Source organism: Danio rerio, chromosome 3 (assembly GCF_049306965.1).
Source record: "Danio rerio strain Tuebingen ecotype United States chromosome 3, GRCz12tu, whole genome shotgun sequence".
Lineage (NCBI taxonomy): Eukaryota > Metazoa > Chordata > Actinopteri > Cypriniformes > Danionidae > Danio > Danio rerio.
The window spans coordinates 18888435-18901680 of NC_133178.1; the positions used below are offsets into that span (position 1 = coordinate 18888435).

The window sequence follows — 13246 nt, forward strand, 5'->3', positions numbered from 1 at the left end:
TGTCATACGGCCTGTGAAAAGGGGTGCGATTAAACAGGATGATTTGACATTTTAAAAAAGCAAGCGATTGGTTCATATTTACAATTTCTGTTCAGAGAGGTCATGTTTTGATCCTTGATTGGTCTCATGCAGTCAAGTGATATAATTTCACAAGTCAGAGTTCACCAAGCTTGAACTTTGAAATGCAGCGAACTGTGAAACTTGTCGCACAAGCTTGTGCTTCAGCTCTGATGCATTTGCGTGTGTATGAATGAAAGTTTATGGGGAGAAAAGTCCAGTGTGACCACAGCTTGAAAAGCATAAAAAGAATATAGAGTAAACATCAGTTTTGTGTGCATAATGGTTTTATCTTGGAGAAATCCACAGTAATCATTTATTACAACTGAGCATCTCTGAACACACAACATGTCCCACTCACCTTGAACCAAATGAGCTACAGCAGCAGAAGAGCAGCATGCTATAATGCTCTACACTCAATTGGCCTCCAGTCACAAGATACAGTCGAGTACTATTGTAATATTGCTGGAATGGGTGATTATTAGTTATTAAATCTACACCACAAAAGGATTGCGTGGATTGATTAGAGAAGGAAAACATGGCTCCAACCCAGTAAAAGAACAAAAAGGTGTACCCAATAAAGTGGCCGGCAAAATTTAACATCTCATTCATTCAAATTCTTTTTTCGGGCTTAGTCTCTTTCTTTAATTAGGGGTTGCCACAGCGGAATGAACTGCTAACTTATCCAGCATATGTTTTACACAATGGATGTCCTTCCAGCTGCAACCCATCACTGGGAAACACCCATTGACTCTCATTCACATACATAAACTACGGCCAATTTAGCTCACCCAATTCACCTATAGCGCATATCTTTGGATTTGTGGGGGGAACTGAAGCACTCAGAGGATACACATGCAAACACAAAGAGAACATGTAAACTCCACAGAGAAATGCCCCAATTTAAAATCTTCAACTACAAACCAGAAATCACAGAAAATTGTTCAGTTCTTTTTATTTGAAATCAACAACATATTTAAAGACAAAACAAAGTTAAATATGCATCTAAACATCACTATGCTCTCAAACACTACAAGAAACTTCCATTCCACTACACTGAATTAGGTTTAATAATTAAAGAGACTATTAATTCCTGACAGTAATTTCCTATTGCAGTCTACTTCAATTAAAACCCATGTAATTACAGATCTTTGTGCATGAGACCATGTGAACATAATGCCAGCACCCCTATAATTAAACTAACCGTTCATTTGGAATAACAGAATATGATGATGTATGCAGAACATGTGTAACAATAAAGATTATGTAAAATGCAATGGTACAGGCACATTCAGGTCATAGGAGATTTTAAATTGTTTCAAATTAATGAAATCATGCATCAAACATGTTATTTAAGGAGCCGAATTATTTTACTAACCTCACATTACATAATTGGGAACTTCAGTAGTTTCTAAAAACACAAAACAAACATGTGGGCAGTAGATCATACAAGTCTTGCTGTTTGGTTTGATCTGGAGGTACTATGGGTAATATGGATCTCAAACTCAATTCCTGGAGAGCCGCAGCTCTGCACAGTTTTGCTCCATCCCTATTCAAACACAGCTGATGCAACTAACCAAGCTGTTCAAGACTCTTTAAAACACCTTGATAAGTTGGATCAGCTGTGTTTGATTAGAATTGGAGCAAAACTGTGCAGAGCTGCGGCTCTCCAGGAATTGAGTTTGCGACCCATGCTTTAATACTTAAATGCTTATGAGAGGCAATACCCTGAGCTTTGACATCCAAGCAAAATTGGCCCAAAACATGCCCTACAGTACTTGACACTTACATTTCAATTAATCACCAATATGAAAGTAATTTATCTAAGATGTTTTCATGCTGATATGAGATAATGGAAAAAAAAAGGACACTAGAAAAATGACCATTTTTTCCACTCAGACACACTAAACTATTGCGATTTCAGGCATTCAAGCTTTAGACCAGGGCTGTCTCGTTCTTAGAGGGCTGGTGTCCTGCAGATTTTATCTCCAACTTGTCTTAAAACACCTTGGTTGTTTCTAGAAAGCCTAATAAGAGCTTGATTAGCTAGCCCAGGTGTAACCGATTGGGGTTGGAACTAAACTTTGCAGGACACCGGCCCTCCAAAACTGAGTTCGGGCACCCCTGTTTTAGACATTCCTTTCTTGCAGCAAAAGATTCAGTACATTGGTTACACTATACAATAAGTTTCTATTTAGTGCATTTACTTACATGAATAGATTTATGACAGCATTTATTAATCTTTGTTTATCTCAAGTTGCATTAATTCGTGTTAACAAGCAAAACATTGGAATTTAATAACACATTCGTTGATGTTGAAGTAGGATTAATAAATTCTGTACAGTTACTAAAAGAAGCTTACTTGTAAAGTGTGACCAGTACTTTAGTGCATCATAGCATATATTTTTGTATATAAACCCACAAACACACACAAAAAACAACCAGCCACAGATGAACAGTGACCTCAGTAGGCAATGTGGCTTTAACTTTAAAAAGAAACCTTTTAGTTAATTCATTAACCCTTCCACTGGCCTCCTCCTCACCATCACCAGTCTTACTCTTTCTGTTTAATGGATACGTGGACTTTAGTTCTCATACCATAACTGCTTATTTTAGAGTTACGGTAATCATTTACGTCCAGCATCCAGACAGGCAGAGTGAAGCAGGTGACATTCAAGGATCTCTAGATGTTTATACTTCTTCCCTTATAAAGTTATGCAGACTGAATTGTTTGAAATCTTAAATGAATAGTGCAACCAAAAATATAAAACTTGCTGTTAACTTAGTCATCCCAGGTCATCAAAGAGATTTGTCAGTAAAGATTTTAAACAGAAACCTTGGTCCTTGATGATCTGATCAATAAATGTGCCATCAGCAGCCCATGGGTAATACTTTTGTTTTGGCTGTATGTGTTTTTTTTTACTCTTTAAGTGACTACAGCACTGTCTTGCACTTATTGAAATTGCACTTATTATCATCAAAGCCTCTTTCAGACAGAACAAACTCCTGTAACATTACCGGAACATTATTTTGTAATGTTACACAACCTCTAAATGCCACAAAATAAAATCAGAGAAGTCTGTATGCATGAAAGGGGCTATTGACAACTGTTTTAGCTAATAATCTTCTTTAATGTTATACTTAAGAAGAAGAAAAAAACAGTCCCTTACATCTTGGGTGGCCTGAGGATGAGATAATAACAGCATTGTTTCATTTTTGGGTGAACTATCTCTTTAACATGAAGATGTTCAATTGAGAGCCAATAGTGAAGGGTTAAAATGTGTAGCATTAGAGGATGACACAGGGTGGTTGGCTCTTGGTGATCTTCTCCACTGGCTGGCCATCATAGGCTCTTTGGATTACACCCATGATCTGAGATAGAGGGGAGAAGCAAGCATAAACAAAGATAAAACACTTTACATGTGAAAATGTTAAAGGGTTTTATTGAGAAATGAAAATTCTGTTATTAATTTATCACCCTCTAAACCTTAGATAGTTTTCAGAACACAAATTAAGATATTTTAGAGTAATTCTGAGAGCTCCCTTATCCTCCGAAAACAGCAATGACTAGCAATGATCCATACTCGTTCAAGTACAGAAAAATACCCCCCCACCATCGGAACATTAACAAGCTACAGGAATAGTCGCATGCACAAAAAAAGAAAAACATCCTACTTTATTCAACAGATTAAAGAGCACAGCACTCTTGTGAATGTGGCAATCAGCTCCAATTGATCTTTACTTTCACTTTGTCTTTTTCATGGATAAAGAAACGTTGTTGGACATTCTCCACTGAGGACATCCATTAGCCTACATATTTAATTTGGTCTATTGCGCAGTCTATTGTAGTTTACCAAAATAGCAACGTGCCAACAATGCGCCACAACACCTTTTTTTCTAGATCGTAACACTCATGAGTCCACAAAGCGGCACAAATGGATTTGCCATTTAAACAACATGGCGGAAAACAGGAAAATTAAGGTTGCATGGGTTTTAAAAATAGCAACACGTCGGGGCAAACACATCTTGCGCCTTATTGCGCCAGGTGTATGATAGGGCCCTTGTGTTCATGTGCGCACAAATGTATTCATGTAGCTTCATAATATTTCAATTGAACCACTGAAGGTATATGGTCTGTCTTGAGGGTAATTCTCAGTGTATTTAAACAAAATATATTAAATATCAGTGCAAAAAAGTGCTATAAAACGAAAATAGCAGTTATACCCCATTTCTCCCGTGTTAGCTTCGCTTCATTGGTTGCCAGTTCATTTTAGAATACAGTTAAGGATTCTTTTCTTTGTTTTTAAATCTCTAAATGTTCTTGCCCTACCTTATGTCTCTAAGCTGATACACCCCTATAAAGCCGATTTATACTCTTGCAACAAGCATACGCGTATGTGCCGGCACAGCCTTTGCACGGTTGCATAGCCCTCACAATGGCTGATGCCCACGTGCATCTCTCAAAAAACTTAACTACACGTCACAACGACGTGTAGCACAAGCTCTGAGATTGGTCGGCATGATAACGCTGACGAGTGTGGGTGGGACTGAGAGCTGTGTGAACCTGTTGGAGCGAGTGTTTACAAGAGTCGAGTCCCGTAAAGTAAATTCAAAGGGAAACCTTTGTTGTGTGTTTACCTTATGATTAATGTTTTCGCACATCCACTAATTTCCTCCTCAGAATGAGCAAGTTTTAGCTTCTTGTACATTAGGGTAGAGTTTAGAAAAAACAAAACACCAGAGAAGAAACACAACACAGAGGAACATAAAAGCCTACTGGCAACTAGCGTTTCAAAAGTGCCATTGCAGAGAAACACAAACTGCACACAGAAGTATAAATGCACGACTACACGCAAAGCATGTGCTGTGGGTAATGACGATCACTCAATGCAGAAGGATAAATCAGCCTTAAGCCCACTTGTTCTCTCAGGTCAGCTGATCAACTTCTCTTGATTGTGCCAAAAACAAAGCGTAAGCTTTGAGGGGATCGTGCTTTTGCTGTGGTAGGTCCTAGGCTTTGGAATGATTTGCCACTGCCCATAAAACGGGCCTCTTCCATGATCTCATTTAAATCAGCTCTTAAAACTTTTTTTTTTCATTAACATTTGACACCTGATCTTAATACCTGGTTATTTTAATTTATGTGCCTTTTCAGGTAAATTTGCTAGATTTTATCTTGTATTTCATAAATTATTATGCTCATTTTGTTGTGTATTTTCTGTACAGCACTTCATATACAGGCATATTTCTGTGTTTGTGAAGTGCTCCATAAATAAAAAGTTTTACTTGACTTATATAATCAAACATGTAAAGCATAGGAGTGTTTCTAAAGGAATGTCTAGTGCATTAATTATATTGTTATGTGATGCACTGTGTGTATGCTTTACTAAAAAGATAGGTCTTTAATTTAGTTTTGTCATTTTCTTGACTTTGAACTTCTCTGGACTGTTGCTGTCAATGGAGAAGGAGGGAGCTCTCGGATTCCATCTAAAATATCTTCATTTGTGTTCTGAAGATGAGCAAAGGAATCAAGGAATTGTAACAACATCAGGGTGAACTAATAACCGAATATGAATTCTTGGGTAAACTAACCACTTTAACACAGTCAGTACATTTACATGGACACCAGGGCTGTGCGATTACTCGAAAATGTTGCAATTAGCTAAATCGCAAGAGGCTGCGATAAGAAATAGATTTGTATTATTTAATATCCCCCACCGAAAGCAAATGCGTGACTTCCGTCTGTGTGTGATAGTCTTACAAGGCAACTGAGTGAGCACAATTAAGTGATGAGTGTCTTGCTAAAAAGTCAACTGAAAGTATTGCCAGTGACACTCAATCTAGAAGCAAGCAACAGCAAAGCAAAATTTCAGTTGTTTCAGCCATGTTAGTTTGCTGAGTCTTCTGTTCCTTTATAATTATTATTTCTTTTGTTTGTATAATAAGCTACACTATCGCCCTAATTTGAGTTCAACTTGTTTACAGAAAGAGAGCACATCTATGGTGCGAGTGGGAAACGATACCTATGCTTTCATACAGTAAATTAGAGTTTGACACATTAATAAAACAACTTGTGAATGAAACCCAATAGTATATGACTTTAGAGGTGGCCTGCTATTTGAGAATGTGCATCCGCCATCGCCTGCTTGCTCACATAGTGTGAGAAATTAGCTGCAGTTAAACTTTAAACAATGAAACACCTAAAAACCCCTATGGTTCGATGACGAACACAAACTATTGTTGCATGAAACGCCAGCAGAAATTAGTGTCGAATGGTGGCGTAAGGACGTTAATAATCATGGAATGATAACCAGTTTCAAGGTTCATCGCGGTTTAAAAAGTCAAGGTTTTAAAACTGCCAACGTTTTCTGTTATACTGTTCCTATGGTATATGCAAGTTTTTTTTTTTATACTTGTTTTTTCTCTGCTATTTTATTTAGTTTTTTAGGGCAACAGTATCTTCAGTAGAAAAGAAACCTCTACATCAAAAGCTACTGGTCCAAAACATTTTAAATGTTTCTAAAATAAAAAAAATATTGTGTTCAACTGGTCAAATTTTAATTTTTTTTTACCCATACATTACATTTTTTTTATTTTGGAGCAGCAGTCACAATACTGTGATCTTTTGTCCTACGTTATCATACTGCCACAATCTTATACCAACCCATGCGGTGTTAATCGATACATGTACTATAACATATAAAACGGGAACAGGAAAGTAACATTCAAACAGCAACACCTCAATTATATTATTGTCTAGGTCAGATTAAGGCAAATAATTAGACCACTGATTTCCATGTAAACGCAGGCATTTACTCACATCATCTTCATAGGGGAAGCCACTGGTTTCCAGCTTTGAGAAAATCAGCTGTCCATTGATCTCGATCTCAAAGCTCCCTGGAACAGGAAAGGGTGGATGATGCACTTATTCAAAGAATTTTTTTGCATAGATGGAAATAAATCTACCACGTACCTTGGCGGCCGACGAAGCCACTCACATCCGCATCAGTGAACTCAGCAGTGACGACCCGCTTGAGCTCCTGATAGCGGGGCTCGTACCCTCATCCACCACTGCAAAGCAATAGACCATGTATTTATGCTATATGCCAGGGGTTCCCAAACTTTTAAGCCAGCGACCTCCAAAATAACAATGCCAGTGACTTGCGACCCCCTCATTCATTGGAGGTGGTTATAAATATACAAGCGTTGTGCACACTTCAATAGGCATATATAAACACAGGCATATTGACAACACAAAAAAGCGCAATACTCTAACAATTGTTATAGTTATTTATTAATTAGTTTAATTTACAATTAACCTCACCTACAGAGATTTGTGGGCACAACGTTTTCTGCACAAGTCTATTCTGGGTTTAATTTTGGAGAGCGCCACTCAAAGATCATCCACAATGTTTAATTGTGTCCAGTATTTATTTTAAATGTATTTGATTACCATAAAGGTTCCAGAAAGTTTAACCTGGTGCTTTAAAATCAATCTGCTGCAGCTATCGCTATTGCTGTGTTGTTAATATAACGTAAACACACCAATCTTATGAGAAAAATTATTGAAAGTTTAGCATGTTTCTTTTATCTAACTGTTAACTACAGTTTTTATCTTCTGTCGGTTACAGATAAAAATGGTAAATTTAATAGTTTAATACAATTAGACTATTAGAATCAAACAACCCTCTGTCAATCAGTTAATTTCGTTGACAAAAGACTTTCGTCATAATTTTTATGATGAACAAGTTTCTACAGACGAAAACTAAATAAAAAGTAATGATGACGACAACTATAATAAATATATACTGACATTTTCGTTGACTAATAAAAACAAGATGAGAACGTGATTGGAATATGAAATTGCAGATGCATCATTCTACATATTACTTATGATATAAATAAACAACGCATAGCTAATTTTTGGTCTTCAATGGAAAAGCTATATTCCACATTTTAATTAGACTGTTTCATTTAATTTTAGGTTAGAATATTTTGTATAAATAAACGTATACAATATTTATTTAAATTACACTTAAATTAAACCAAATATATTTAAGTCAACTAATCAACCAAATCTTACAAAATTTAGTCGACTAAAACTAAAAGGATTCATAAGACTAAAAGCTGAATAAAATCTGAAATGGAATTTTAGTCAAAAGACTAAGACTAAAGCTGCTGTCAAAATTAACACTGCTCTATTGTCCCCTGATCACCATTTGGGAACCACTGCTATGCAAACATATGTTGGTCTCCAGACTAGAAGCCTGCTGCACAAAGCTGATTATTAATATTATATATATATATTTTTTTTTTTTACTCTGGTAAGTTAGCGTTTAGTTTGAATAAATTCTAAATTTTTGGGCTCAAAAAAGTGGGTTGGTTTTGGGCAGATTTTATTGCCATCATAAGGTTTTTTTTATATAAAGTTTTTTTCCTTGGTTAGAAATGGCAAACCCAAAAATTGTGCAACCATCTGTTAGTAAAGTTATATATACCTGATGCAACAAAGACATTCAAATTTCCAGTGTATCTTTTTATTATTTATTTATTTATTTATTTTTAAAAGCTTAAACAATAAATTAAAGATTTTTACAATAAAAACATTTTTAAATTTACTTTTGCTGTTAATAATTTATTACAGTACATGAATTATAAATATTAGCACTTTACAGCAAATGTTCAGATCATTTAAAATCAGGGTTTCTACAGGTTTCATCAAGTCAAATTTAAGATCTTTTTAAGACCATAATGAATGAAATTTCAGACTTACACAAGGCTAAACGCAAAATTTTTTCTAATGTCCCAGTTAAAACATAAAAAAACATTAAAAACATTTGTAATTTTAGGCAAGATAATTAAACCATATTAGTAAATAAAGTTAATAAATAAACTTTTGTTAAAACTTTTATTAAGACAGAATGTTAGTAATTGGATAGGTGTAGCTTTACATCAACATAGAAAAATTAAGACCCGTTTAAAATGATTTAAGACCTACAACCCAATATTTCAGTGGATTTAAGTCTTTTTAGGGCTTAAAATTTTGTTTTAGAAATTAAATACATTTTAAAACCCTGCAGACACTCTCAAAATTACAGAAAAAGTAACATTTAAACACATAATTTTGCACTAATATACAAACCTTTTAAAACGATTGTCTTTTCAGCTGTTTGTAAACCTACAGAATTAAATTTGGTTGATTGATTTGCATTTATAAAATAATAACATTTAGTTTTAAGTTGAATTTTATTTTAAAAATGCATACCTTCATTGTTTTTTTCTGAGCAAACAAAAGTAAACAAAAAAGTACATTTATTCAGTAGGGTTAAAAAATGCTTATATATTAATAATAAATGTTTACAGTGGTGTAAAGAGTACTGAAAAATCATACTCAAGTAAAAGTAGCATTACTTGCCTAAAAAAGTAGTGGAAGTAGAGTAAAAGTATCTGTTGTAAAAATTACTCAAAGTATGAGTAAACACTAGACCTTTTAAAAGTACTGAAGAGTAGCGAGTATTACACTGTGAAAAGCTGATGCGTTTACATGTAACTTATGAATGTGTGTAAACGTAACATTCTGTAGTGTATTTAATTATTGCCCAGCCGACAGAGCATCATAAGACGTTAATATTAGGTTATTAGGTTAGGTTTAGGTTGTGATGTCAGGTGACCAAAATTCAAGGCCTAGCCAGCATCTAATGACAATGTTTTTATGATAATAACGTCCAATAATGACGTTGATATTTGGTTGATTTTATGTTGTTAGAAAGTGACCAAAATTCAACGTCGAGCCAACATCTTAAACCAATATCCTATTGACATCAAATACTGACATTTATTTATGGCAAAAAAAAATCCAATGTCTGATAGAGGTCACATTGGTAACTTCCACACAACGTCAAGCTGTAACATCATCAGATGTTGATATTTGATAGATTTTAGATTGGACGTTGGACATTGACGTTGGCCTGACTTTGAGTTCTGACGTCAACCAGATTTTTATTTCCAAAGAAAATGCAACGTTCATGACGTTGGGGTACAACTTCAATCCGACATAATGTTGATGTCTTGTGCCTGACGGGTGTTTAAGGCCATTTCGGTCATCATACCGTAAACACCCATCATCTTCTAATCAGTGACATGCATCTAGACATTCTCTGGGTCAATGCGTGTAAAGAATTTTGACATCTTCTTGGACACTTTTAATGCTTCCAAACAGATTGCTTCAATTATAAATCAACCATGTCTTGAGGTAGTTGATGAGATTTCTATGTGTGATTTAATTGGACAGAAATTACAGGACTGATTTTTCTAATCGCCATAGACAGGAAAAAATAAAGTAGTGACTGAAGGTTGAAGGAAAGTAGGTAAACTACTGATACTGCACTAAAAATTTACTCAAGGGAAAGAAAAAGTACACATTTTTAAAACTGCTCAGTAAATTACAATTCCTGAGAAGAATTACTCAATTACTGTAATTTGAGTATTTGTACTTAGTTACTTTACACCACTGTGTGTGTGTGTGTGTGTGTGTGTGTGTGTGTGTGTGTGTATATATATATATATATATATATATATATATATATATATATATATATATATATATATATATATATATATATATATATATATATATTTAAAGAGAGAAGGTATTAAGCATAGAGCATTAAATCTCCAACACCAGGTCCAAATTTACAACAATTCTCTACCAAACTAACATTATAATAACTTATTCGAGCCTCATTGGTCATTTTAAATAACAGCCCTGTGTTAAACGGACGCATGACAAACTGTTATCCCATTTATCCGTAAATTTGCGTTAATAACAAAGAGCAGAGCTAGCACACAGCATGATCTAGATAATCTACGTCACCCAATTTCTCAGAACATCGTGCTCAGTTGCAGAAAGGCGTCTGTAAATCACATTACATTCACATCATTTACTAATGCATTTGTTGTGAAATCACTCACCAATATTCAACTTTTATTTGTACACCCATATCTGCAGAGCTGCGTCACTGCGTGCTGCTGCTTCCGCGTCTGTGAAACCGCTTATTTAAATCTAAATCTCCAGCGCCAACTACCGGCTGGAAGAGGCAGCGCTACAGAGAGTAGAAACCTTTCGTCGAAATCCACACGATGGCAGCAGGCATTAACCAATTAAACCCAACATTCTTATATTGGTTTGACATTTTACCTTTCATATGACATCATTTGGTGGTAGACTCTTACATCCACAACGACTTACGAATGAAAACCATGTAATTAATAATCAGTAGAGAGCCGGTTTGTGTTAGAAGGTACCGCTGTAAGATAAACTAAAAGAATACATGGGCCATTCTTCAACTACAGGCACTTTTACCCTTGTAAAGTTGAGTAAAAAATCTTGTTGAAAATTAATGTAACATAGCCTCATAAATTTTAACAATTTATCTAGTTTTAAGATCTGTAAGAGGACAAACTTAGTCTCCACTTTCAGGACAAAGAGGACAAACTTTGTCTCCACTTTCCTTACTAATATGCAATTCCCTCTGACTCCTCCACTAACTACAAAAAAAAAAAAAAAAAAAAAAAAAACCTGTACTAATGTTTTACTTCTTACACTGTCTTTACACACCTGAAACTTGCCTACAGCACTTATTCATTGTTGCTCTTATAGTTGTGTAAATTGCTTCCTTGTCCTCATTTGTAAGTAGCTTTGGATAAAAGCGTCTGCTAAATGATTAAATGTAGATGTAAATGTAAGAAGAGAACCATTTTTTCCATCGTGAACTGAACAAATGTCAATTCCACCACATCTCAATATACAGCTTATTTCAAAATGAAATAAATTATGGCTGTCAAACATTGTCTAAGATCTTTGAGTGTTGTTGTAATAATCTGTTGTGGTAGTAATGTATGTGCTGTAGTATTACAATCACAGTAGCAATCAAGTTAGCCAGTTCGCTCTATACATTACATTACAACGCACCACAGTTTACTGTAGTAAAAACTAATGCATATTATTACAGTTGATCAGGTCACTATAGTTAATGTTAAAGTATGGTTCGGCATTCATGATTTTTGTAAATACTATATTATATTTTTGTAAATACTATATTATATACAGTATAATACAGTTGGTATAGCTAGTTAAAAAACATTGTTATTTACTATAAATATATCATATAAATATATAAAATTTTTCATGAGTTGGGCCAACAGTTAAGTTTGTCCACATTTGACCCAAACAGGACCAAAGTTTTTAACTAAATAGATAGAAAAGAAAGTTTAAAAAAGTGGCGGTGTTTAGGTTAGTGCTTATAAAAATGCATCAATTGTTGCATGTTAATGACATATTGTTAATTTGGCACCATAATGCAGAGTTAACAATGTAGCCTAAATTAGCTATTAACAATGAGTAAAAAGCTGTGCTAACATCACTTCTAAATTACAGGTATGAAATTTTGCTTTGCCTCAAGTTAATAGTAATATTATTAACATGAAGATAGATAACCCTGGGTGAATTGCAGCCTGAAAAGCATTTATTAATTTATTTTCTTTTCGGCTTATTCCCTTTATTAATCCGGGGTCGCCACAGCGGAATGAACCGCCAACTTATCCAGCATATGTTTTACACAGCGGATGCCCTTCCAGCTGCAACCCATCTCTGGGAAATATCCATACACACCCATTCACACTCATACACTATGGAGGACAATTTTATTCATTCATTCATTCATTCATTCATTCATTTTCTTGTCGACTTAGTCCCTTTATTAATCTAGGGTTGCCACAGCGGAATGGACCACCAACTTATCCAGCACGTTTTTACGCAGCGGATGCCCTTCCAGCCGCAACCCATCACTGGGAAACATCCACACACACACACACACACACACACTTATACACTACGAACAATTTATCCTGCCCAATTCACCTGTACCGCATGTCTTTGGACTGTGGGGGAAACCGGAGCACCTGGAGGAAACCCACGCGAACGAGGGGAGAACATACAAACTCCACACAAAAACATCAACTGACCCAGCTGAAGCTCGAACCAGCTACCTTCTTGCTGTGAGGCGACAGCACTACCTACTGCGCCACTGTGTCGCCCCAGACAAAAATTTAAATATAGAAATAATTAAATGTACAAAAAACAAGCAAACAAAAATATTAAATATCCACAAATTAAGCTTTCTTTTTTTCC

At 35.2% G+C, this 13246-nt stretch overlaps 1 protein-coding gene across 1 annotated transcript; it reads right to left on the reverse strand.

Moving 5' to 3' along the window:
• Positions 1 to 995: 995 nt before the first annotated feature.
• selenow2a (selenoprotein W, 2a) lies at positions 996 to 11115 on the reverse strand. Its single transcript, NM_194417.3, is given in 4 exon segments — positions 996 to 3429; positions 6878 to 6954; positions 7031 to 7128; positions 11029 to 11115. Coding segments are annotated over 4 exon segments (288 nt in total). The 5' UTR covers positions 11058 to 11115; the 3' UTR covers positions 996 to 3345.
• Between the last annotated feature and the right edge of the window lie 2131 nt (positions 11116 to 13246).